At 64.8% G+C, this 24990-nt stretch overlaps 1 protein-coding gene and 2 non-coding genes across 7 annotated transcripts; all 3 read left to right on the top strand.

Moving 5' to 3' along the window:
- The first annotated feature begins 1807 nt into the window (after positions 1 to 1807).
- On the top strand, positions 1808 to 24460 carry EIF4G1 (eukaryotic translation initiation factor 4 gamma 1). 5 transcript variants are annotated; one of them, XM_062582228.1, is made up of 33 exons: positions 1814 to 1877; positions 3684 to 3744; positions 5455 to 5563; positions 5691 to 5777; positions 8014 to 8187; positions 8569 to 8668; positions 10806 to 10918; positions 12193 to 12285; positions 12365 to 12431; positions 12857 to 13723; positions 14944 to 15032; positions 15237 to 15423; positions 15828 to 15961; positions 16272 to 16391; positions 16634 to 16807; positions 16896 to 17093; positions 17371 to 17517; positions 17606 to 17842; positions 17929 to 18033; positions 18521 to 18674; positions 18808 to 18908; positions 19044 to 19146; positions 19266 to 19368; positions 20455 to 20711; positions 20807 to 20922; positions 21072 to 21244; positions 21835 to 21960; positions 22052 to 22133; positions 22422 to 22520; positions 22641 to 22775; positions 22868 to 22949; positions 23026 to 23166; positions 23324 to 24460. In XM_062582228.1, exons 3-33 carry the CDS (start codon positions 5489 to 5491, stop codon positions 23503 to 23505), a joined length of 4821 nt encoding a protein of 1606 aa, XP_062438212.1. In that variant the 5' UTR covers positions 1814 to 1877; positions 3684 to 3744; positions 5455 to 5488; the 3' UTR covers positions 23506 to 24460. The 5 variants fall into 5 exon arrangements, with proteins under 5 accessions (XP_062438210.1, XP_062438212.1, XP_062438211.1 ...); XM_062582227.1 differs by having other exon boundaries at positions 16251 to 16391; positions 19278 to 19368; XM_062582224.1 differs by having other exon boundaries at positions 16251 to 16391.
- Positions 15075 to 15151, top strand: LOC134144405 (small nucleolar RNA SNORD66). The gene has a single exon (XR_009959360.1). It is a non-coding gene; the product is annotated as a small nucleolar RNA SNORD66 (small nucleolar RNA).
- On the top strand, positions 16445 to 16519 carry LOC134144406 (small nucleolar RNA SNORD66). Its single transcript, XR_009959361.1, has one exon. It is a non-coding gene; the product is annotated as a small nucleolar RNA SNORD66 (small nucleolar RNA).
- Positions 24461 to 24990: the final 530 nt, after the last annotated feature.

Genomic DNA, 24990 nt, shown 5'->3' with positions numbered 1-24990 from the left:
TGCGGCAGGGTGTGCCTGCCTGGCGCCCACGCTGGTGTTGTGCAACTTCCCTCCCACTGAGCCTGCGCCTGCATCAGCACGGACTCACTGCCCCGTGGTGGGGTGGGTGCCTGGCACTGCCGGGCCTGAGCTGGGCCTTTTGTTGTGTGGAGTCTCTGTTGGCTGATAGTGGGGCTCAGCGGCTCCCCGGGCCGCTCTGTGCTGGGCTCTGCCACCAGCATTCAGTGCAGCTCATAGGAGCACGCTTCCTTTGGAGCCTTAGTGGGACCAGAATCAGGATTTAAATAAGGCTTGGGGTCAGCTGAAGGAGATTGTGCGGGGAAAGAGAAGAAAAACCCCGTGCTGTTTCTAAAAATACTGGTGTCACTACCCTGCCACACCAACCAGGATGCCCTGCCAGAGCTGACCCATTGGCGAGCCACACGCTTCCCCGATGCCTGGGGGTCCTGTAGCCTGGCTGGGCTGCTTTGCAGAGTGGGAGCCTTGACCTGGATGCCCGGGACTGCTGGTGCTCAAGGGGACAAAGGGGATCTACTGACTGTCCCCTGCGGGTGCCTGGCGCTGCCCAGCATGCCAACACTCTGTCAGCTTCTGGGGACATCTCTAGCCAGGGCCTGGCTTTGTGCTGCTGCGCGCCAGTGTCCTTCCATCCTCTCTTGGCTCAGCTCCCAGCCATGGGGTCACCCACTATGCGCTCAGGGACCAGGACGGGTTGAGGCCACATCACCCAGCGCCACCCGCAGCCCCGTTGCTGTGCCCCATGCAGTGGTGCTGAGTACGCTGTCACAGGCATGGGGGTGTGCGTAGGGTGGTGAGTGCAGTGCTGTGCGGTAGGCTGAGTGGGCGGGTGCAGGGTGCTGGGCTCTAGCCGTGGTGGTGCATGGTTGGTGCCAGGTGCAGTGTCCCAGGGATGGGTGCAACCTGGGTGCTGTGTCCAGGGGATGCAGGGTGTCTGCAGGATGCTGTTTCTAGGTGCAGGATGGGTGCAGGATCCACATCCTAAGGGGTGCGGAGCACCCCCTGAGAGGTCCAGGAGGCAAGAGTGAAGAGTGGATGCCCTGTCCTGAGGGGTGCTGGGTCCTGGGTGAGTGTGGGGTGCCATGTTTCAAGGAGTGCTGGGTGGTGTGTCCTGAGGGGTCCTGGGTGGGTGCTGGATACTAGGTGAGTGGTGCGTGCCTTGTCCTATGGGGAGCTGGGGAAGGGGGTGCCGGGTGCTGTGACCTGAGAAATATCAGGTGGGTGCTGAGTGCTGGCTTGGTGCTGGATGCAGTGTCCCATGGGGGGGTCGGGTCAATGCCGGGTGGGTGCCGGGTGCCGTGGCTTGAAGGGTCCTGGGTGGGTGCCGAGTGCTGTAACCCAAATAGTGCTGGGTAGGCGCCAGGTGCTGTGTCCCGCAGGGTGCTGGGTCCCGGGTGGGTGCCAGGTGCCCTGTTCCGTGCGGTGCCGGGTCCCGGGTGGGTGCCGGGTGCACAGTCCCGTGGGGGGCCGGGTGCCGCGCTGCGCTACGTGCTGCCGCACCGGGTGGGTAGGGGGGACCGCGACGGCGGGCGTGGCCAAGGCGGGAGGGGGCGTGGCCAGAAGGGCCCCGCCCCGCCCCGCCGCCGGCGGCGCGGAGGGTGGGCCCCGCCCCGTCACGTGACGGAGGAGGGCGGGGTGTGTGTGGGGGGAGGGAGCCGGCCCGGCGCGCCGGCGTCACGTGCGTCGGGCGGCGCCCAGGGCGGCCTCACGCGGCGGCGGCGACGGCGGCGGCGGGCCGCCCCGCCCCTCCCCCCGCGGCGGCGCGTGGCCCCGCCCCTGCGCGCGGCGCGGCTCCGGAAATGGTCGTGCTGCGCTGCGCTGCGGCTGCGTCGGGCCGCGCGCGCTGAAGGAGACTGAAGGTAACCGGGCGGGGGGCGGGGCGCCGCGCCGGGGGGGCGGGGGGGGCACCGGCACGGCCGCCGCCGCCGCCGCCGGGCCCCGCCGCGCCGCGCCGCCGGGCCCCGCCGCCGCCGCCGCCACCACGTGGGCGCCGCCCCGCCGCCGGCCTCCCCCCTCCCCCACCCGCGCCCCCCGGCCCGGCCCGCCCGGCCCCGCCGCCGCCGCCGCTCCGCGCCCACGTGCCGCCCGCCGCCGCCGCCGCCCGCGCACGTGCTGCCGCCGCCGCCGCCGCGCCCCGCCTAGGCCCCGCCGCCGCCGCCGCCCCACGTGGTGCGCGCTCGCCGGGCCCCGCCGCGCCGCTCCCGCCGCTCCCGTCGCGCCGCCCCGGCGGGCCGCGCCGCCGCCGCGCCGCCGGTGCCGGTGCCTCCCGGCGCGCCATGGCGGCGGCCGGCAGTGACACGTGTCCTTGGCAGAGGCCGCCGCCGCCGCGGGGGGGAGCGGGCCCGGCCGGATGCGGCACCGGGCCACGCCGCCGCCGCGCCGGGCAGGCCCCGAGCCGGGCAGGCCCCGAGCGGCGCGGCTCCCGGCGCGGCCCGCCCGGTGTCGCGGCGGCCCCGCCGCCGCCTCCCCGCCCTCCCGCCAAGATGGTGCCGCGGCGCCGCCGTGAGTCAGCCCCGGCCCCGGCGGCGGCGGCGGCGGCTCCCCGCGGGGCTGGTCGGGCCGGTCGCGGCGCTGCGGCGGCTCCCGGCCCCGCGGCTCTTGGCGGCCCGGCCCGGCCCGGCACCGTCCTCGCCCGCGGCGACCGCCTCCGCCGTAAAATCGCGGGCGGGCGGACGAGCCGCCTCCTGCCGCGGGAGCGGGGCCGCGGCGGGGATGCCGGCCGGGCGGGCAGACGGACAGGCGCCTCTGGAGCGGGAGCCGCTGCCGGGCGCGGAGGTAGCGGAGCTCGGTGCCCCGGGCAGCGCGGGGGAGGAGGACGGCCCCGGCCGCCACCCCCGGGCTCCGGGCCCGGAGGGGTCCGAGGTGCCCGCTGCTGGCGCGGGGAGCCCCCCGGGCGAGCTGGGGGGTGGCGGCGGGGCCCTGCCCCGTCCCCAGCCCCGGACGGCGCCTGCTCGCCCGATGGTGCCCCGACGTCCGGGCCTCCATCCGGCAGTACGGTCCGTCGGCCACGAGCCCCCCTCCCTGGGGACGCCGGTACCGGCGGGGCCGTCGCTCGGGCCGAGGCCAGAGCAGGCTGCTCCTGCCCGGCCGGGGCCTCGGGCCGCGCTGAGGCCACCGAAACGGGCGTCTCGGGAGGCAGGCGGCACGGTGGCGGGAGCCAGCGGCTCCCTCCTCTCGCCAGACATCAGTGGCTGTTCCCGTTCCCCTCCTAGCTGGCATCTGCCTCTGCCCCCGGCCCTCTCCAAGGGCCCCGGCTCCCCGTGCCGGCACTTCCCGGACGTCTTATTTGTGCGTGTCCGGCCCGGCGCGAGCAGGGGTCCGCCGGCCGGCGGTGGCGGTGGAGGTCCGGCGGTGGCGGCGGCAGCAGCAGTGCGCACCAGGGTGGCTCCGGGCGCGAGGCCCCACGCGCCGTGCCTGTGGGTGGGGTTTTGGGTGCTCCGGGGCTCGGCGGCTCTGCACTGCAGCACGCCCGGCCGGCCCGGCCCAGCCCAGCCCCGGCGGCCTCGTGCTCCTAGCCGGGCCCCGGCGTCCCCCATGTCTGCGCCGCGGGGCCGCCCCCTCCCTGCACTGGCAGGTTTGCAGGCTGATTTTTCTCTCCCCCCTCACCCTCCTTCCCTTTTCTCCTTCTCTTTTCCTCCCTCTCTCTTTCCTCCTTTCTCTCCAAGTCAGTCGGATGAAAGGTCTCTGCAGGCCCGCTCAGTCGGCCCAGGTTTTTCCCGCGGGGGGGTGAGTATCTAGTTCTCTGCTGGTGGTGCCTGTGCTGGGGGGCCGGGGAAGCCGGGTTTGCTGCCTGTTGGCGCTGAGACTTGTGGTGGGGAGACCGGTGCGGTTCCGGGGGCATGGCGGTTTTCTGGAAGTGTGGTTGTCCCCAGGAGTTCCCCGGTCCCATCCCCTCTGTGTTTTAATCCTCCTCCCCCCCTTCCTTTTCCGAGTAACTTGTGCCAATGCAGATCTGTCTTTTTAAAATGGCCCACGCCGCCGTTTCCCGGCGCTGGGCAGGGCAGGGGCGTCTGGGCACGCACGGTGGGCGCGCGGCCAAGCCAGGCAGGCATGCTGGGCGGTGGGGTGCCAGAGCGGGTTCCCGGGGCCCCTGCCTGGCCCTCGGTGCCCCAAGTAAGGGGACAGGGCGAGTGCTGTGGGGTGCAGCCCACTCTGAGGCCTGAAATCGGAGTGGGATTGATCCCTGGCTGGGCTAGAGGCTCTGGTGCCTGCTGTACCCCCAAAGGCTGTGCAGGGTCTGTGCCCCCCCCACTTCTCCCCTGTGCTGGGGTCACAGCCCTGGGGGGTGCAGGGGACCAGGTGCCCCATGGACTGAGGGTGCAGGCAGGCCCCTGGGCAGTAGCATTGGTGGGATGTGCCCAGCACTGCCCCGCAGTGGGGCTGGGGTGCCCCATGCCCCCGCCGGGGCCAGCCCGCAGCGCTGGGGGGCCGGCAGGACTGCGAACGCTGACGCGGCCCGGCGTCAGGTTACAGGCAGGCACACGACGGGCTGCTCCTTCGGGTGGTCCGGCCGGGGATTGCGCTTGCCCTGGCCGCGGCCAGCCCTCTGAGCTGCTGCGGGGATGGAGGGGGCACCTCCCGGGGCAGGGGGCACCTCTGCTGCTTCCTTTCCTGGGCGGCCTTTGCACTGGGGCGGAGAGAGCGGCACTGGGTGCCAAGTCCCTCCTGGGATCCGGCTGGGAGGACGGCCGCAGCCGGACGAGAGAGCCGGGAGGGTGTCCGGGCTGCCTGGCACGTGGGTGCCGGCAGCGCCTGGGGGGCTGCGGGCCCCCCTGGGCAGGGCAGTGGGCAGAGCATCGGTGGCGTGGGGTCGTGGGAGCTCTCCCTGCCCTCCCCTCCCCTCCCCGGCAGGCGTTTGCGGTGCGTGCTGGGGACTCGATGCCACTGGCAGGAACAGGTTTGGCCGGCCGGGGGAAGCTCTTAGTAGGTCAGCTGGGGTGGAGCTGGTCCCCGGCTGACGCCGGGGCACCGTGGGGCCCACCCAGGCCACTGGAGCCAGTGGCGGCCTGGGCCTCTTGGCTGGGTGCTGGCGACAGGGATCGTGGTTCCCAGCGGGCTGCGATTCTCCTGGTGCCCGCTTGTGCGGGGCCCCCCGGCCGGGCTCTGCAGCATCTCTGGGGGCAGCTTCTTGTAGGGGAGCTCGAAGCAGGCAGGTGGGGCAGTCCCACGGCCCGTGCCCATGCCTCTCCTGGCTTGTGCACCCCAGTGGGGACAGGAGGAGATTCCTGGGTGTCCGTACCATGGCTGGGGGACAGTTTGTGGGGGACAGCGGATGTCTCCAGCTGTGCCCTGGCTGGGTTGAGGGGGCTGGGATGTCCCATTTTTAGGGTCTGCATTGGAGAAGTGGCAGATCTATGGGCCAGGGCTTCTGGGCACAGAGCTGGGGGGTCGCGGAGACAGCCTCCGGCTTACACCCGCTGTCCGTGTGCCCCGCAGATAGCGAGGGGATCCTTATGCACAACCACATGAAATGAACAAAGCTCCACAGCCCACAGGAGGAGCCCCGACAGCCCCGCACCCTGCCCCTTCTCCTGGACTTCCACAGGTAACAGCCCCTCCGGTGGGCTTGGGGTGGGCAGCTCCCCGATTCGGGCTGGGGCCCCGGGGAGGGAGCTGGGGGGCTCTGTCCCGCCTCGGCCTGGCCAACGCGTTCCCTCCCTGCCTCCCTCCAGTCGACGTTCCCACCCGGTCAGACGGCACCCGTGGTTTTTAACCCAGCACCGACCTCACAAATGAATACGCCTTCTCAGCCGCGACAGGTAAGGGGCTTGCCCGGGGAAGAGGGGGTGGGGGGCTCGGCGAGCCTGTCTGCTCCCGGAGCCGCCTGGCCGAGCAGTCCGCACTCCTCTCCCGTGGCCGCATCGGTGCGCGGTGGAGCCGGGAGCCTGGTCGTGCCCCGTGGGACCCATGTACGAGAGGGAACTGCCTGAAATGTGGGTTGTGGCTGGCGCTGCCTGCGTGCCCTGGGGTCTTGTCCCTCCTTCCTGGCCCTGGGGTGGGGGCATGTGTCCCCAGGTGGGGTGCCCACCAAGTGACTGCTCTTCTCTCCTTCCTCCCCCTCCCCAAACCTTGCTCTCTTCCTCTCTCAGTTTCCAGCAGGGCCTCGTGCTATTCACCAGCAGGTACTAACCAGCCCCTCCACCCCGCATGCTGAGCACCCGGGGCAGCACCCTGCTCCGACACTGCACAGAAACACCCACCCTGGGCAAAGGGGGCCTGGGGCACGTGGGGAGCGGGGACCCCCCAGCCTGGTGGTGCAGGCTGGGGGAGGGTGGCACGGGTACGCCTGCTCGGCCTGGGCTGCTGAGGGAGTTTCGCTGCAGTGTCTCCGAGTTCCTTGGGGTTGCTCTTGCATGAAGCCTGGAGCATGTGGCTGTGTCTGTGCTAACCCTTGGTCCAGGCCACTGCTTCTGCCTGTGCCCCTGCTCTTGGGGGAGGGGGGTCTCCCAAGGCTGCAGCTGCCCCCTGAGGTGGCTCAGTGCTGCTGTTGCTGGCCTAGCCTAGCTAAAATGTCACTTTGGGGATGATGAAACCCTTTCACCGTGGGCATGGCTTCCCACCACACCAGTGCAATGTGAGTAGGCTGGAAGCACCCAGTGGGTCTCTTAGGCTGGAGCTGTGGTGGAGCTGGGACCCGATGGCCCCTTGGGCCATAGATGTTGGAGGCCTTAGGAGGAGACTGGGGGCTGGATGTGGCCCCCTAGATCCTAGTGATGCTGCTTTTGCTAGCTGTCCTGCTTCATACCTCCTCTGGGAGTGTGAGCGAAGGCTCTGAGCCTCCACGAGCCCTTCTGTACCAGAGGGGCTGCCGGGGACAGATTCAGCGTAATCCTGCCTCCCTTGGCGTGTCCGGGTCCCTCCAGCTCTGTAGGGACCGACAAAGGGACAGTCAAGGCTTCAAAGTGCCCCTGGCCGAGTGGGCAGCTCCCCGTGCCCTGTGGCGCTGGTGGACGCAGGACGAGCGCACGAGGTGAAGGGCTCCCCGGCCTCCTGCTTGCCCAGCTGATGGCTGCTACGTCGCTCCGGGTGCCGGCATCCGGCTTGGAGCTCGACCGACCGCTTTCCACCTCCCTTTAGCAGCCCTGTGGCCCCGGGCTCGCACTCCCACCCCCTCCCTGGCCCGTCCTCCACCCACCACCTGCTTCCGGGTCCTGTCTCAACACGGTGGCGGGTAACTCCTGTCTCTCTCTTTCCCCTCTCCCTCTGTATGCGTGCGCTTGCTAACAGGGAGGATTCAGGTCTCTTCAGGTAATGCTTTTCTCCGTGCCCCTTCCCAGCCTTGCCCTGAGCAGATGGGGCGCGTGTGCGGATGCTTCCACTCCGGGCTCTCCGTGCTGCGCTGGAACAGCCTCCGTCGGGGCTGCCCGACGTCTTGGTCTGGTTGCAGCGCCCGTCTGAGCCCGGAGACGTGTCTGTAGAGCAAAGAAAGCCGGAGGGAGGGCAGGCGGGGCCCGAGGGAGCCCTAGCCGGCTCCACGCGTCCCGGCTGTCCGGCTCCAGCGCGGCTCCGGGCGCAGCTGGACTGCAGGTCCCAGCATTCAGTGCGTGCGCCCGTCCCCGGTGCGGGGCACGCCGGGACCCGCCGCCGAGCTGCGTGCGGCCGTGGCCGGCTCCGGGCGCTGGAGCTGCCGGCCCCCGGCGGGCTGGGAGGGGGCTGTGCCGGGCATGAGCTGGGCGGGATGGACCCAGGCGGCCCCGCAGGTGCGCGTGGGCCGGATGGTGCCGATCCGGGCTGCCCGGGAGGGTGGCAGCTCCGCGTGCTGGGCTTGAGGAGGCTGCGGTCCTGATTCGGGGGGTCTCCCCTGTTCAGATCTCTGCCCAGGACTGCTCCCCCTCTCCCTGCGCCCGGGCTGACCTCTGGGGCGGTGCTCGCTGCGAGCCTGCTCGCCCCGCTCCGGGAGGAGGCGGGAGAGGGGGCGCCTCTGGTGGGTCGGGCCCCAGCGGGCAGCTGGCGCTGGCGCTCCCCGCCTCACGCTGTGCCCCGTCTCTCCCGAAGCATTTCTACCAGAACAGGGCGCAGCCTCCCACGAGCGCGTCTCGCGTGCAGAGTAACACGACGGCCCGGCCTGGCCCGCCTGCCCATGTGTATCCAGCTGCTTCCCAGGTGATGATGATACCCTCCCAGATATCCTACACACCTTCCCAAGGAGCGTATTACATTCCCGGACAGGTGAGGGCTGTGTCCTTGGCCTCCCTGGGCCCTGTGGGAGGGGGCTGCGGTGGGCACCAGGGACATTAGCTAGGGCTGGAGCCCAGGTCTGCTCTGGGGGTGGTGGAGGGGGTCCCCGGGCTCTGCAGGCACGAACCGAGCAGAGCAGGGTGTTGCCTATCACTGCAGAGAGGCAGCAAGCAGTTCTGGGTCCCCCCCCCCCCCACTTCCCCAGCCCTGGTGGGGTGCTGTGGGCAGCCCCTGGGATGCGTGATGCCCAGTTTGCCAGGGTCCTGCTCCCTGCCCTGCTGCCAGGCTGGCCGGCAGGCAGAGGTACTCTGTGGCGAGGTTTTGGGGCTACACCTGTGCCTGCAGAGGGTGGTAACAGACCTTTCTTTGCAGGGTCGCTCCACGTACGTTGTCCCGACCCAGCAGTACCCAGTGCAGCCTGGTGCCCCCGGTTTTTACCCTGGAGCTAGCCCTACAGAGTTCGGGACTTACGGTACATACCGGGGGGATTTCTTTGCTCGCCGCTGGCTTTCCATCCGCAGCACTTTGTCCCTTTTGCTGCTCTGACTTTGGGCTCCCTGTAGCCCCTCCAAATTCAGAGCGCAGGCACCTCTTTTGACTGGTGTGCGTGTGGGGGGGCATTTCTGTGACTAGTGACAACATTACAGGGTGTTTTCGGGGACAGGAGGTGGTGTGCTTCTCCCACTGCAGCACTGAAGTGCGCTGTGTGCACGTCGTGTCCCACCTCTCCATCTACCCTGAGCCTCCCACCCCCTTTTCCAAATCTGTGCTGTTTAATGTTTAACCGTCTTGGCAGAGATGCAGGGCAGACTTTATCCCCTGCTCCCCCTCCAGTCGCTGCGGCGGTGCGGAAGGCAAGGAGCCGTTGTTCTGTGCTTGCTGCTCCCCAGCTTTGCTCCCGTTTCTCCCCCTGCTCGCCCCCACCCCCCGGCCAGCTAAACCAACAGGGCTGAGGGGTGGCGGGGCCTGCCCGGGAAAGGGGCCCGGGCCGCGGCTGCTCCGTGCCTGCCCTCCCCTGCAGCTGGGGAGCGCCGGTGTGAGCGGCCCCCCCTTCTTCCCCCGCTCGCATGTGGCCACCCGGGCCGTGACTATATTTAGGCTGGGTCTGTCCCGGGAGGCCTTGCAGACACAGAAATGTGAGCTGAGGCCTCCGTCCCGTCCCCGGCACGGCAGCAAAGCAAACCGGGGCAGAGATGGGTTTCTCCTGAGCCAGGTACGTGTCCGTCCTCCCTCGCTTTTGTCCCGCGGCCGACACAGGCCCCTCGGAGGAAGGAAGCGGCCCCAGGCAGCAGCCGGCTGGGCTGGCTCCGCCGAGCGCTCGGGCTCTGGCCTCTCTGCTCCTCAGTGCCCAGTCGCGGGGTATCCCGCGGGCGTCTCCGCTCTGCGAGCCTCTCCCCTTGGCTCTTTTGCCCTCCAGCATGGCCGCTCCCAGGGTTTGAGGCCTTCCCACCGCCCCCGGCCGAGTGCCGGGGCCTGGAGCCACCCACGCTGCCTGCTCCGGCGTCCCGGGGTCGTCCCCATGGCCCCGTGGGTCGCTCTTCCCCCCTGCTGTGGCGCTGCCCACGTGCTCCCCGCTGCTGCGGGGGCTGCCTCATCCCTCCCTCCCTCCCACCGGGTCGGTTTTCCCTCCCGCTCCCCCCCCGGAAGGAGCCGCTTCCGCCTGGCAGGCTGGGCTGGCTCTGCGTCCTGCCCGGGCAGGGGAGGGGTCCCCGGTGCCGCGGCGGGGCGGTCGCCAGAGCGTCCCCGCTCGTGCTGAGCGGGCTTGGCACGACCGGGAAAGTGCTGGAGCTGGGAGGGGGCCAGGGCCCAGCTGTGCCTGTCTCTCCCTGCGCGCTGGCATCTGTGTCACTGGCCCTTCCCCGGAGAGCGCGATGAGCCTCGGCAGCCGCCAGACCTCTTCCCTTGGCCTGTTTCCCCCGTTTTCCTCGTTCCCTGTGCTTTTGGGTGGATGCTCTCGGGGATCGCCGATGCCTCGGAAAGAGCAGAGCACCTTTTGAGGGAGATGCCGGGCCGGGATCAGGGCCCGGTGCTGCCTCGGGCCCGGGGATCCTTTCGTGCTGTTGGGGTGAGCCTGGGCGGCAGCCGAGGGTCTGGCCCCTGGGGCTGAGCGGAGCGGAGCCCCCTCGGCATGGGTGTGAATGGAGGGTGCGGACGGGGCTGCGTGGTGCCGCCCTGGGGCTAGCGCTGGCTCGGGGGAGATAAGGGAGCCGGCAGGAAGGCAGCCGCCGGCAGAGCCGGGACTCCTGCGCCCGGGCATGGCCCTCCTCTCCGGAGGGGCCGTTCCCTGCGCTGGGCCGTTGGGCTCGGCAGGTAGTCGTGGATTTGGGGCCTGACTCCAGCCGTGGGGCAGTAGCTAGGCGTGGGGGCGGCGCGGGGACGCTCTGCTTCACGGGGAAGGAATTTGGTTGGGCCTGTCGGGCAGGTTGGGGTGATCCGGGACGGATGCAGTCGGGGTTTGCTGGAGGGCAGCACGGGCTCCCCTTGCTCCTGGGAGCCCCCCTGCGTTTGGAGGCGCTGGGATCCCCACGGCCGGGGCTCTCCGTGCTGGGCAGGTGAACTCGGTGGGTCTGGGCTGGCCGGCCCCTCTCACCCTCTCTCCTCTCCTCCAGCGGGTGCCTATTACCCAGCCCAGGGGGTGCAGCAGTTCCCGGCGGGGGTCCCCACGGCCCAGGTCATGATGAGCCAGCAGCCACCAATTCCCCCAAAGCGAGAGCGCAAGACGGTAAGGAGCCGCCCGCCCCTGGGCTGGCGGGGGGGAACTTGGGCTGGGTTGGGGGGGTGGGGGTCGGGGCCAGCTCCGACGCTGGGGTACGCTGCCGGCGCCAGCCCCCTTCGCCGGGGGGTCCGCGGTGCAGGCGCCGGCCCCAGGGCGCAGAGGTGCGGGGCCGGGCTGGGGCTCGGCGCAGGGCTGCCCGCGCCGGGCCGGGGGCAGCGGGGGGTGCCGGGGCGCGCGGCGGGCGCCGGCGACCTTGGCCGTCCCGGCGGGCGGCGGGGAGGCGTTGTGCTGAGTCACGGCTCCCGGGGGTGGGGGTGCCGCGGCTGCCAACTGCTGTCTGCTCCCGGAGATGCCGGCGCGCGGAGGCCGCGTGCGGGGCCTATTTATAGCGGGGAGCCGAGCGGCTGCCGGCCCGGCCCCGCGCCGGGGGGCGGGCGCTGCGAGGGGCGATGCTGGCGCTTTCCCCGGGGGGGCTGATGGAGGGGCAGTGGTGCCCTCTGGGCGTTTGGCTGGCAAGGAGAGCGCTGCTCTTGCTGGCGCCCCGGGAGCAGGTCGTGCGCGGGGATGGGGGCTGAGCCCCCCGCCCGTTCTGGGCCCCCCCATCGTGATCTCTGCCTGCGTGGGTTTCCTCCGCTCGCCCCACAGCAGCGGGCGCTGTAGGGTGGCACACGTGGCTCTGGCCGTACCTCTGCGCAGGCGTGGGGTTAGGCAGGTGTGTCCCTCCCTTCTCTCCCCCCCCCCCCCCCAGCCGCAGACGTTAGCGCTGTGCCCCGTGCGAGGCGTGGGGTCCCCGCGGGGGCTCGCTGTGCCGTTCGTGTGCCAGCGCCCTGCCGGCTTGCCGCCCCCGAGGCAGGAGCGTGCCCCCGGTGCCATGGGGTCCCCCAGCGTGCCCCAGCCCCTGGAGACGGGCAGTGCCCGGGGCATTGTGACACTCCAGAAGGCTGAGCTGGCCTGTCCCCAGGGCTGGGGGCACGGCGCTGGCTCTGGAGCCCCAGCGGCAGCAGCTGCCGCGGCTCCCCCTGCCCCGCAGTGTCCCCTCCTGCCGGGCGTCAGGACGGGCACCTTGTCTGCGGGGCACTTCGCTCCACGGGGAGGGGGGATGGCACCCGCCAGCCCCCAGGCCCTGTGAGGCTGGGGCGAGCACATCACTGAATGAACCTCTTGCCTTTCTGCCTGGAGAAGGGGGTGTCCTGGGACCATTGGGCCCAGGGAAGGGGGTGCTGCGTCCCCCACCCTGCTGACAGCTGCTCCCTTTCTCCTGCTTCCTGGCGCACGGACAGATCCGGATACGAGACCCTAACCAAGGCGGCAAAGATATCACTGAAGAAATCATGTCAGGAGCAAGGACCTCATCCACCCCCACACCTCCCCAGGTAAGAGGACACCATGCCTCCCTAGCTGGGGTGCTGGGGGGTGCCTGCGGCCCTGCTGAGCTCCCTCTTTTCCTCCCAGGCTGGAAGTGGTTTGGAGCCGCAGGCCAACGGAGAGACGCCGCATGTAGCAGTTATTGTCCGACCGGGTATGTGCACGTGATGGGGCAGATCTGCTGCGCAGAGTGGCTGGGCCAGCTGGCGCGGCTGCGGTCCGGCTCCCTGTGCACTTGGCACTGCAGGGAGGGAGGGAGCCGATCTCCTGAGCCCCAGGTAAACTGGGGAGTGGGAGGCTGGCATATTGCCTACATATGTGAGGAGCAGTGTCCTGCTATGGTACTCAGGACTGTTTGCAGGGTTTGCATTTTCCCCTAGCATGTACCCCAGCTGTTCCCTGGGCACCAAGGTCCCCTGTTGTTCCTGTTGCACGTGTGCCAAACCGCATCAAGCAGCCGGTGCTGCCAGATCTGCCCGCACTGCTCCTGCAGATAGGGGAACCTGGGACTGGGGATCTAGGGAGGATCAGGGCCCTGTAGGGGACTGGAAAGTCCCTTCAATGCTGCTCATCTTGCAGATGACCGCCCGAAACCCGCGCTGGTGGTAAGCAAGCCTGTCTCCTTGGAGCCCAGCAAGTCGGCGTCGCCGTCACCTCCCCCTCCCCTCATTCCTGAGATGGAGCCCGTGCTGCTCTCAGCCGTGACGCTGGTGCCAATGGAGCCCCCCGTGGATGCGGACACTAAAGCGGAGCTGGGCGAGGTGCTGCCTGACCCGCACGAGACTTTTAGCGCCATCACTACAGTGCCAGGGGCTGTGGAGCTGCCCCTCGTGCCTGCCCCCGACATGGACACTGTGGTCCTGGAGGAGGAAGCTGCCATTCCCCTCCTAGAGCCTGCCCCGGAGGTGCCTGAGCTGCCTGAGGTGCAGCCGGTGCCTGTTGTCCCCACGATGCCAGCCGGGCCCCCAGTGCCGGCACCGGCGTCGCCTCCGCTTGTACTGCAGGCCCCTGAAGCACCCGCCAAACCCGCCTCCCCCAGCCCCCCGCCACCCCCGGAAGAGCCCTGCCCTGAGGACGCAGCCGAGGCCAACGGGGTCTTAGAGGAGGTGCCCGAGCCGGTCCCCGAGGCACCTGTGTGCCAGCTGGCACCTGTGCCAGCACCTGAGCTGGTGCCTGCGCCCGTCCTGGACTCTCCCATCGCCCAGCCCGAAGAGCTGCCTCTACCCAACGGGGTGGAGGGCACGGACAAAGTGGAGCCAAGTGAGGAGCAGCCAGAGTCGGATGTCAGCCCCATCTCGGAACCCGAGGAGCCGGCCCAGCCGGACACCCCCAGCTCCCCCCCGGCGGAGGAGGAGGAGGAGGAGAGCGAAGGCCCTGCCGAGGCCCAGGAGCGGAGTTCGAGCCCGGCCCCTGCCCCTTTGCAGACCTCGGAGGCGACTGCACCAGGTTGGGGGCACTTGGCTGGGGTGTGCAGGGCTGTGGGGAGGGTGACTGTGAGGCCCCCCAGGGATGGGTGTTGGGATGGTGTGTGTATAGGGATTGCCTGTATGGGGTGCTGGACACGAGGAATGCGGCGGGGGGGAGAGAGGGTGTATAAAGAGGGGGCAGGACAAATGACTTGGGACAGGGACACGTGGGTAGGAAGTGGGGGGAGCGGGGTGCTGTGGGAGGTGACAGGATGCCTGTGGATGGTTAGGTGTGGGGGACATGTCTGGGGAGAATGTATGAGGCACCTTGGGCAGTGGCATGAGGTGTGGGTGTAGGGGGGATGTATAAGTGTGCAGGTGTGGCAGGGGCCCTGGGACCTGTGGGTGTTGGGGAGGAGTGGGTTGAATGTGTCCGTATGGGACACCTTGTGCAGGAGCATGGGGTGGGTTCACTGGAGCTGGACGTTTTGGGCCGTGGCAGGGGAATGGGCTGTGCGCTGTGGATGGGGGAGAAAAACGTCAGAGGGGTTGTATCTGTACGGGGCACACTGTGCAGAGGTATGAAAAGTGCTTGGGCCCGTGGAGAGAGCAGGGTGCCCTGGGGATGCGGGGGGAGAGCTGCGTGTTATCTTTTTGGAGCACTCTGCAAAGATGTACGGAGATGTATGTATGCGTGTGAGGCTGCCGCGGGAGGATGGTGTGCCCTGGGCTCGTCAGGGGAGATGGGTGTACAGAGCACGTGTTTGTGGGGTTAGAGGAGGGTGCCTGGGGGTGTGCTGAGAGACGGTGTATTTCTGGGGAGTGTGCCTCTTGGGGGTTGTATATGGGGGTGCCAGGGAGGGTGTCAGGAGCTCTGGGAGTGAGTATATGTGAGGGGAGAAGTGTGTATGGGAGGGTGTTCCCATAAGGGATACCTTTTACAGAAGACAGGAGTGCAGGGTGCATTTTGGGGTGCTCGGGGAAATGTGCTGGTACACTAAGGCAGCAGTGTGCGTCGACAGGCTGTGCGTAGGGTCAGTGGGACTGTGGGTCCCAGGTGGGCGCACGGTGTGTCTGGGCTCAGAGGGAGCTGTGCCTGGGCCCTGGGGGCAGTGGGATCGTGTTCTGAGGCTCCCACTGGCCCCATCCTCAAGTTCACCCAGTGTTACTAGGGCCTTACTGGTGATACTGGAGCTGGTGTCAGGGTGTGCGGGGGATTGGGTTGCTACTCGTCCCTTATGTCCTTGTCTCTCGTCCCAGTCGCCATGTCGGTGCCAAAGAAAAAGCGACGAATGAAGGAACTGAACAAGAAGGAGGCAGTAGGCGATTTGCTGGATGCCTTTAAAGAGGTGAGTGTCTCTGGGGAGTCGCATCACCCCATGTCGCAACCCCTCTTGTGATGAACTTTGCTTTGTGCCATCGTGTCTGGGCCACTGATGCTCTGTGATGGTAGTGAGGATCTGAGGAGGGTGCAGAACACCTTGGTTTGGGGCAGAGAGGAGCAAGGCTTGGGCTTGTGGTGTGACCGCTGTCCCCATCCCTCCTGATGGCAGTCTCAGATCAGTGACAGTGCCTCAGAGGCGGAGAACAAGCCCCCTGCATCCGCCCCTGCCCACGAAGCAGAGGACGCAGCCCCCACGCGTCCCCAGGAGGAGTCAGAGGAGACGTGGGAGGAAAAAGAGGACAAGCTGGCCCCAGAGAAGGGCAAGGCTGTGGATCAGAAGTACCGCTATAAGGAAGGTGAGCTGTGCCTTGGCCCACGTGGGCAGCTGCTTGTGCTTGATCTCCTGTGAGGCCTCTGCTAGGAACTGCTGTCTCTGGCCCAGTGGTGGGAGTGGTGGGGAGCGTTCTCAAGCTGTCCTAAGCCTTTCATACTTCTGTCTTGCCAGGCTGAGCCTGGCATGGGGTGGGAGACAGTGACCCATCTGGGGGTCTTGGATGAGAAGCAGGGGATGGTCGCCTCAGGCTTTCCACCCCCTCACCTAAGTGAGCAGGAGTTGCGTTCATGGTCTGCCAGGGCAACTCCATGGTCACCTAAATCTTTATCCAGCTGGTCTCCGTGTTGGTCCAGACTGGTCCCATGGCTCAGGGTACAGAAGATGGGACAGACTATATCAAGGTCTCTCCCTTTCCTCCCTTTGCAGAGCAATGGAAGCCCCTGAACCCTGAGGAGAAGAAGCGATACGACCGCGAGTTCCTGCTGGGCTTCCAATTCATCTTTGCCAGCATGCAGAAACCTGAGGGGCTTCCTCAGATCACGGACGTGGTGCTGGACAAGGTTGGTGGTGCCCTGGGCATAGGGGAGCATGGGTGCTGCCTGGGGAGGGGGGCTAGCACCTCTGGTCCCTGCTGTGGCAAGACAGGGTTGGGCATGGCCCTCATCTGCCCTACCCTGGGTTCCCCTGCAGCATTTACAATGAGCCTTGTGCATGAGCAAAGCCCCGGGGGGCAGCCTGTGGTCTTGTGCTGCTTCCCTGGGCACGTCCAAGGCTGCTTTCTGCTTCCTTGTCCCGGTGATAAGGCTGGGGGAATGGATATACCATTCCTCTGCCCCCGGGCATCCTCAGCCCTGTCTTCTCCCTTTGCAGGCCAACAAGACGCCTCTGAGGGCGCTGGACCCCATCCGCCTCAGTGGCATGAACTGCAGCCCTGACTTCACCCCCTCCTTTGCCAACCTCGGCCGGCCTGTCATGGGTAACCGGAGCCTGGTGAGTAGATCTACCTGCTTTCTCCTTCCCCCTGCGTTGTCCCCCCTCCACCTCTCTGGGATGATCATGCTTTTGAGCCACTGTGTCTGGGCCACTGATGTCCATGATGGAGTTGAGGATCTGAGCAGGTGGATGGGGGATACCCCAAGAGCCAGCCTGGCTAGCCTTGTCCCCCAGAGGGATTGAAGAAAAAGGCTTAGTTTCCACTCCTCCATTCCCCTTTCCCCCCCCCGCTGTGTCAGCCCTCAGGGTTGGGTCCCCGCCGCTCTCAGCAGAGCCAGAGGAAGGAACCCCGCAAAATCATTGCCACTGTGTCCCTCAATGAGGATGTCAAGCTGAATAAGGCTGAAAAGGCCTGGAAACCCAGCAGCAAGCGTGCCTCGGAGGAGGAGGATCCTGAGAACATCAAGACACAGGTGGGAGCTGGGGCAGGCAGGCAGCACAACTGATACCTGCTGGTCAAGGGATGATGCCTGGCTCTTGCTAACCCTGCTGTCCTTGCAGGAACTGCTCCGCCGTGTCCGCAGCATCCTCAACAAGCTGACACCCCAGATGTTTCAGCAGCTGATGAAGCAGGTGATGGAGTTATCCATTGACACGGAGGAGCGGCTCAAGGGTGTCATCGACCTCGTCTTCGAGAAGGCCATCTCGGAGCCAAACTTCTCTGTTGCCTATGCTAACATGTGCCGTTGCCTTATGGGGGTGAGCAAGAGCTGGGGGGACTGTAGTCCTAGTGCTGTTGAGCTGACCAGGGATTTGTTTGAGGGCTTTAGCTGAGCTCTGTGAGATGGAGAGCTTGCCTTTAAGAGACGGGGATTCTGAAGCATGTGGTTGGAAGGCTGAACCAGATGCCTTTGTGGGGAGTCATTAGGTGCGGGGTGGCTTTTGCTTGGGTTGAGTAGAGCCTGGGGCTTGGCCTGCTGTATTTTGGGGGAGGCTTGACTCATACTCCCTCCCTGGGTTGTGCCTCTCCCTGCAGCTCAAAGTGCCCACAACAGACAAGCCCACGGTGACTGTGAACTTCCGCAAACTGCTGCTCAACCGCTGCCAGAAAGAGTTTGAGAAGGACAAGGATGACGATGAGATCTTTGAGAAGCGTCAGAAGGAGATGGATGATGCCAGTGCTGTGAGTTGGGAGGCTACCGCTCCAAGCTGAAGCGGGAGTCCTTAGGGTGGCTCTGGGACTGACCAGCCCTGTTCTGCCCCCTATGCAGCCCGAGGAGAAGGCACGCATGAAGGATGAGTTGGAGGAAGCGCGGGATAAGGCCCGCCGAAGATCCCTGGGCAACATCAAGTTCATCGGGGAGCTGTTCAAACTGAAAATGCTGACGGAGGCCATCATGCATGACTGCGTGGTGAAACTGCTCAAAAACCATGATGAGGAGTCTCTTGAGTGCCTTTGCCGCTTGCTTACCACTATTGGCAAGGACTTGGACTTCGAGAAGGCGAAGGTATCCTTTGCACTGCGCTGTCTTGCTGTGCCTTGCCCTGCCCTGCCTGTGGGAGGTATGTGACCGTGACTCTTATCTCCCTGCAGCCCAGGATGGACCAGTACTTCAACCAGATGGAGAAGATCATCAAAGAGAAGAAGACATCATCCCGCATCCGTTTCATGCTGCAGGATGTGATTGACCTCAGACGGGTAAGGTGCATGGCCTGTTATTTCCCAGGGACTGTCCTTTGTCCTCTGCTTGGTCTACTGGAGCTGCTGGCTTGTGTCCTCTTAAGTGCCAGTAGTCTATGTCCTCCCTCAGCCCAGGAAAGAGAGGGGAGATGTAAGTTGTGGCCAGCCCCAGAGACACCATGCTAGCCCCCAGCCCTTGGTTAGCATGGCAGCGGTAGGGGGCACACAGTAACTGGCAGTTATTTAATGCAGGAGGGCTCCAGAAACTGAGTCCTTCTGTGCCAAAAGCTGCCACAGTGCTTGGGGAGCTGTGCAGGCTTTGCGGCCCTGAGTGGAGACCAGCCTGCAGCTTTGAGGGGGATGCAGCTGGGAAGCCAGGAGCCCTGTGTATGTCTCTGCCCTCACAAGTACGGTGTGAGACCAGGGCCAGGTTGAGAGGTTATCTCCACTGTCCAACCTTCCAGCTGGCTCAGCGCCCTCTTCCCTTTTCCTGTGCCTTCTGCAGAATAGCTGGGTGCCACGGCGAGGAGACCAGGGCCCCAAAACCATCGACCAGATCCACAAGGAAGCAGAGATGGAGGAGCATCGGGAACATATCAAAGTGCAGCAGTTGATGTCGAAGGACAAGAGGAGAGGACCCCCTGGGCCATCCTCCAGCAGTAAGTGCCTGGGTGTGGGGACACCCAAGCCTGCCAGAGGGAGGTTCCTCCCCTGGGCTCTCATGACTTCTGGCTTGGTGGAGGCATTACTCTTTGTGGGGTTGTGCATTACGTCTGTTCCACTTGTGTCCAGGTGGCCGCGGGAGCCTGGTCGCGGATGACGGCTGGAACACAGTGCCCATCAGCAAGGGCAACCGGCCCATTGACACCAGCAGGCTAACAAAGATCACCAAGGTAAGGCTGGGGCACAGCCTGGTTCCTGGTGGGTGCTGAAGCTGCCTGTGGGCAGCTGAGCTGGCTGCCTAGCTCAGATCATTGCCCACTCCCTCAGTGTAGGGTTTGGAGCCAACTCTGTGTCTCTCCCTGCAGCCTGGATCAATCGACTCCAACAACCAGCTCTTTGCGCCAGGCGGGCGGCTGAGCTGGGGCAAAGGCAGCAGCGGAGGCTCTGGTGCGAAGCCTGCAGATTCAGGTAGGCAGCATCAAGCTGGCTCAGTGCCATAGTACGTGGAGGGAGCGGGGACCCTTCCCAAGGCAGTTCCTCTGTTGGGGATGTGCTGAGCTCTGAGACTCCCCTCTTTTCACACCCAGCATCTGATTCAGGGCGACCGGCCACGAGCACCTTGAACCGCTTCTCAGCACTCCAGCAGTCCACCCCTGCCGAGAGCCTGGAGTCCCGTCGCGTGGTGCAGAGGTGAATGTGACTGCCTTGGGCCCTAGGGAGGGCTCAGACTGGGGCTACCTGGTGCCAGCTTGGTGGGTTGGGGTGTTTGCAAGCTGAGGAGAAAATCCCTAAACTGGAGAGCAGTGTGCTAGTAGTTAGGCAAGTGTGGAGTCCAGCATTTGGGCTGGGATAAGCAACTCCTATGGCAGGAAGGGGCCCTGGTTAGAGTCATCGGTGAGTCCTGGTGGCAAAGAAGGCTGACTGAGTCCTGGGCATGAGCCTGAGTGCTGCTGGTAGGGCAGAGGTTGGGCTTTCTCCCTGCTGTTTGGCACATCTGGGCACTGTGTCCAGTTAGGTGATCTCAGGACAAGATGTAGGAATGGAGCAAATTCTGCGGAGGCTGCGAGGATAGTCAGGGCTAGAGCATAGGATATCTGAAGCTGAACTAACCTAAAGCTGGGTTTCTTCAGCTGGGAGGAGAGGAGGCAAAGGGGGATCTCTGTGCTCTGTGCAGATGGGAAGGTGTAGAGAGGACAGAGCCAGAGTCTTGGTGGGGACGGGACAGACAGGGCAATGGGCATAAGAGGGAATGGGGAGTTTCTGATTAAATACAGGGAAAAGTATTTTCCACCGAGGGTGATTAAATACTAGAGTAGAGACCAGAGATAGTGGGGAATTGCCATCCTTGGAGGTGCTCAAAATTAACCACGCCTTGAGACACTGGAGCGTGCTGCTCCTTCTCTGAGCAGGGGGGTGGGCTACAGTCCCCCAGGTCCCTGCCACCAGCAGTTTCTCTGTGACAGCAGGGCAGAGCCAGCCAGTGTTTCTACCTTGGAGGCGAGCAGCTCCCCTTGGCTGCCTAGGCCTCACACCTCCAGAGTGCCTTCCGCTTGTGCAGAGCTCTGTGCTTCAGGAGAAGTCGGGCAGCCAGAGCCCTGTCCTCGCAAAAAGGTTCTGTCCCCAGCTGCAGCTCTAAAGGGCAGCTCCTGTCGTGCCACTGGGACTGTCCTCATGTGCCTCTTGGGATGAGGCAGCCCTGCCTTGCATAGCTCCTCAGTCTGAGGTCAGAGAGGGTGGCGATGTGCTTCACGTTGTGTTTTCCCTCCTTCCGCCTAGAAGCAGCTCCAGCCGCGACCGGTCAGAGAAGGCTGGGGACAGAGGGGACCGGGAGTCGCGTTCGGAAAAGGGCAGCGACCGCCTGGAGCGTCCTGACCGGGGGGAGCGGGGAGAGAGGAACAGGTCTGCCCTCACCAAGAGGAGCTTCAGCAAAGAGACAGAGGACCGGAGCTGGGAACGGGAGAAGCAAGGCGGCCCCGAGGCCGTACGCAAGGCTGCTAGCATGACGGAGGAGCGGGACAGGAGCCGAGAGACAAGTGAGTGTGGGAGGAAAGGTGCTCGTCAGGGTCTGGCTGCAGGCTGAGGCTCTGCCTGTCCCAGGCAGTGCCTGATCCCTTCTCTCTTCTTGCAGTTAAGCAAGAGCCAGCACCTCCTGCAGAACCCCCCAAGCCCACACTATCAGAAGAAGAGCTAGAGAAGAAATCTAAGGCAATTATAGAGGAATACCTGCACATCAACGACATGAAGGTGAGAGGAGGGAGCAGCCACCATTTGGCCCCTGTAGCACACCATTCCTTTCCCCAAGCAGCAGCACTGTGTCAGGCAGGATGCCAGCAGTGCCTGCATGGGGGATGTGGGGCTGGCCATGGGGCAGCACTGACCCCCTGTCCCTGCAGGAGGCCCTGCAGTGCGTGCAGGAGCTGGGCAGCCCCTCCTCGCTCTACGTCTTTGTGCGGAATGGCATCGAGTCCACGCTGGAGAGGAGCACAATTTCTCGAGAGCACATGGGAGTCCTGCTGTTCCAGTTGGTGAAGGCTGGCACGCTCTCCAAGGAGCAGTACTACAAAGGGTGAGGGACTGGGGCAGGCTGGCCCAAGACAGTGCATGCCCTCACAGCAAGGCAGGCCTGCTGCATACTGGGCTGCGTTAGCAAGGGCACAGCAAGCGGGGTAAGGGAAGATGCTCTGTGTTCAGCATCTGACCCCGCTGCTGGCCCTTGGGCCTGATTGTGGGTTCCCTGGTGTAAGAGACACTGAGCCTGGTGGTGGGGAACAGAGGTATGAAATAAGGCTGAGGGAGCTGGGCTTGTGCCCTGGAGAGAGGACATCTTACTGTTGCCCTCAGGTACCTTAGAGGGAGTTAGAGACTGCCTTTTCTCGGAGGTGCCTGTAAAAGGACATGAGGCAATGGGTGCAGATTGCAGTGGGGGGGGGGGGCGGAGGGGGAAGTGCAAACACTGGGATGGGGCTCAGAGATGGTGGATGTGGGGTTTTCAGCCCTGGAAATGCTCCGAGCTTGCCTGGATAACCTACACTAGCTTGGAATTCGATCTTGTGTTGAGCTGAGCGCTCTAGGGCTGCCTGCTGTGTTGCCCCAGGCTGGGCCCCACAGTCAGCAGCTCTCTGCTCGATCCCGAGAACTCTCATCTCTGCCCTCTAGGCTGCGGGAGATCCTGGAGATTGCGGAAGACATGGAGATTGACATCCCACACATCTGGCTGTACCTGGCTGAGCTTATCGCACCCATCCTGCACGAGGAAGGCATTCCTATGGAGGAGCTGTTCAGGTGAGCACCGTGCTCCTTTGTAGGGCTGGCATGGGGTCCCAGAGCAGAATTTGGGGGCAGGAATTTTAATCCTGTCGCTTGTGCCCTGTAGGGAGATAACAAAACCCTTGGTGCCCATCGGGAAGGCCACTACACTGCTGGTTGAGGTGCTGGGCTTGTTGTGCAAGGGCATGGTAAGTGTGTGGGGGGCTCGTGTAGCTGGCATCCTCTCTCTTGGGGGGCTGGCAGTCCTGGCGTGGGCTCTCTAGCCCTTTCCATGGGAAGCAGGTCAGCACAGGGGGATCAAAGCACTTTGTAGCTGAAGAGGATGGCAGTGGGCTGGGTACATGTGTTGGGTGTCCCCTGCCAGGCTTGGGTTGCTGGGGTGCTGCAGCCAAGTTGTAGCATCTTCTGCCTGGGTAGGAAGCAGCGCCTCCAGTGGGGGCTGTGGTACCCAGACACTGACACTGGCTCTCTTACAGAGCCAGAAGAAAGCAGGCAAGCTGTGGCGGGATGGGGGCCTAAGCTGGAAGGAATTCCTGCCTGAGGACCAGGATGTCAACAAATTTGTCACAGAGCAGGTGAGAGCTTAACTGTGGCAAGGGGCAAAGTGGCTGTGGGAGGACCCTTGGGCCCTGCTGCCTGGAGCATGTTTTCCCCCACTCTGCCTTTAAGCAGCTCCTCTCTCCCTGGTTCTCTAGAAATTAGAGTACACGATGGGAGACAGCTCAGACACGCCGAGCCGCAAGGAGCTGACCTCAGAGGAGCTGTGCAAGCAGATGGACAAATTGCTGAAGGAGAACTCAAACAACCAAAGAATATATGACTGGATCGAGGTGAGGGCACGGGCAGAGCTCCGGCAGGCCCGGGAGGGCCTTTCTGTCTCTGTCCTCTCCTCACGGGCCCCCTTTCTTCTAACCTCCTTCAGGCTAACCTAAGTGAGCAGCAGGTCTCATCCAACACGTTTATCAGGGCGCTGATGACGTCCGTGTGCCATTCGGCCATAGTCTGTGAGTACCTGGGTGAGCTGAGGGGGCTGTGCGCGTGGGTCCTTCCTACCCCTATCTCACGCGCCTTCTCCCGCAGTTGAGAACCCATACCGCGTAGACGCCCAGGTCATCCGCAACCGGGCCAAGCTACTGCAGAAGTACATGCGGGACGAGCAGAAGGAGCTCCAGGCACTCTATGCCCTGCAGGCCTTGGTGGTGAAGTTGGACCAGCCTCCAAGTGAGTGTCATGCACGGCAGGGGGAGGACCAGGAGGCCTGGGGTGTGAGGCGGGGCAGGCATGTTCTCTTCTCCCCTTCCCCTCCTCGCCTCTACTGGCCTGCCTAGGGCTGCCGCGGTTGGGGAATGGCAGGGTCCTTCTTTGTCCCCTACCACAGACCTGCTCAGAATGTTCTTCGATGCCCTCTACGACGAGGACGTCATCAAAGAGGAGGCCTTCTACAAGTGGGAGTCAAGCAAGGATGCAGCTGAGCAGCAAGGCAAAGGGGTGGCCCTCAAATCAGTGACAGCATTTTTCACCTGGCTCCGGGAAGCCGAGGATGAGTCGGACAATAACTGAGCAGCCGTGAGGAGGAGGAGGAAGGGGGGAGAGAGCAGGGCACCCCAGGGTGTGACTCCATCTCCTCTCACCCAGTGCCCCGTACCCCTGGCCCCCTGGACTTGTTCATGCCGGGGTCAAGGGACCTGCTGTGCCCCCAGCAGCCCTCCTCTTTTATTTCTCTCTCCCCTCTTCCCCTCATCCTGGTTTTGTTTGCAAGGCCTGTACTAGTTTGTCACGATGATAATAAACATGCTGACGGAGGCAGCTGTCGCTGTGGGTCCGCTCTGGGCCCCTCCTCTCTCCCCTCCCAGCGCAGGGACCCCAGGTCACCAGGAAGGGGGCAGAGAACCCCTAGACTCATGTCACGGGGAGACGGGACAGGATGGGGATATTCTCCCCCCTCCTTTCCCCCCTCCTCTTCCTCTCCCCCACTTGCTGAAATATAGAGAGATTATATATATATAAACTTATTAAATTTGGTTTGGGGACAGGAGCATGATTTCTCCCCTTCCCCTGTCCCCCTCTATTTCCCCATCACTGCCTGGACTCTTTCCCCCCCCCCCCCAACCTCACCCCATAGTTTTTTATTTTAAATAAATAATTTCTCCTCCCCCTTCCCCTCTGCCAGCTCCTGCTCTGACACCTGCGGAGGGGGTGGGGGGGGAGTGACCCCTTCTCTCTGGGGCCAGGCTGAGTCCCTGTCCTCCCCTTCAAAGACCTCATTCCTCCCCCAAACATTTAAGGCCACAATTGGGCAAGCAACGGGGCGGCCCTGCATCTGTGTCCCCTGTATTTATAGAGCGCCGGATGTGACGAGCCGCACGTGTAATTATTAAAACAAGGATTCAATTACTGGTCACGTGAATTTGTAAATAATTTTTTTGCTTTTTTTTCTTTATGGAGTATTTAATTGAAGATTTAAAGGCATCTTTTCACCTTAAAAAACTGGAAATAAAAGAACATTGCTAAATAACGCCCCCGTGTGCCGCTGTTGCCGCCTGGCCCTACGCCCCTGTCCCACGTCCCTCATGCCTGGGCTGGTGCGGGGCTGCCAGCCTGCAGCCCTGGTGCTGCCTGGGCTGGGGCTGGTTCCCGCCTGGGCATGCCAAGGGCAGACGGTAGGTACCTGTGCCAAGAGGCCAGTTGGCGCACTGCTGGGGGGCGGTTGTGCCCGGGAGGGGGCTCTCGGGGGGTGATGACGGGAGCCAGGCGGCCCTGGAGCCACGCTGCTTGCCCCCAGAGCAGAGAAGTGGTCGCACACCACCCTTCTTCCAGTGAGTGCAGTGGTCTGCCTGGGTTTTGCAGGTCTGGGGCTGGAGGGAGGTGCCAGGGTGCCTCCCGTCCCTTTCCTCTCCAGGCTTTTCCTCTGCGTGTGGAAAGCTGGAAAAGCCCAGGTGTCTTTCAGGTGTGGCTGCGACGGGGCAAGGCTGAGCGCACGCAGGGAAGCAGCGGGTTGCTGCTCCTCAGTGCAGCCTGTGAGCTGCCTCTGGGGCAGGTCCTGGG

Source organism: Rhea pennata, chromosome 9, assembly GCF_028389875.1.
Source record: "Rhea pennata isolate bPtePen1 chromosome 9, bPtePen1.pri, whole genome shotgun sequence".
NCBI classification, from domain to species: Eukaryota; Metazoa; Chordata; class Aves; order Rheiformes; family Rheidae; genus Rhea; species Rhea pennata.
This window is presented reverse-complemented; position numbering and strand designations above follow the sequence as displayed.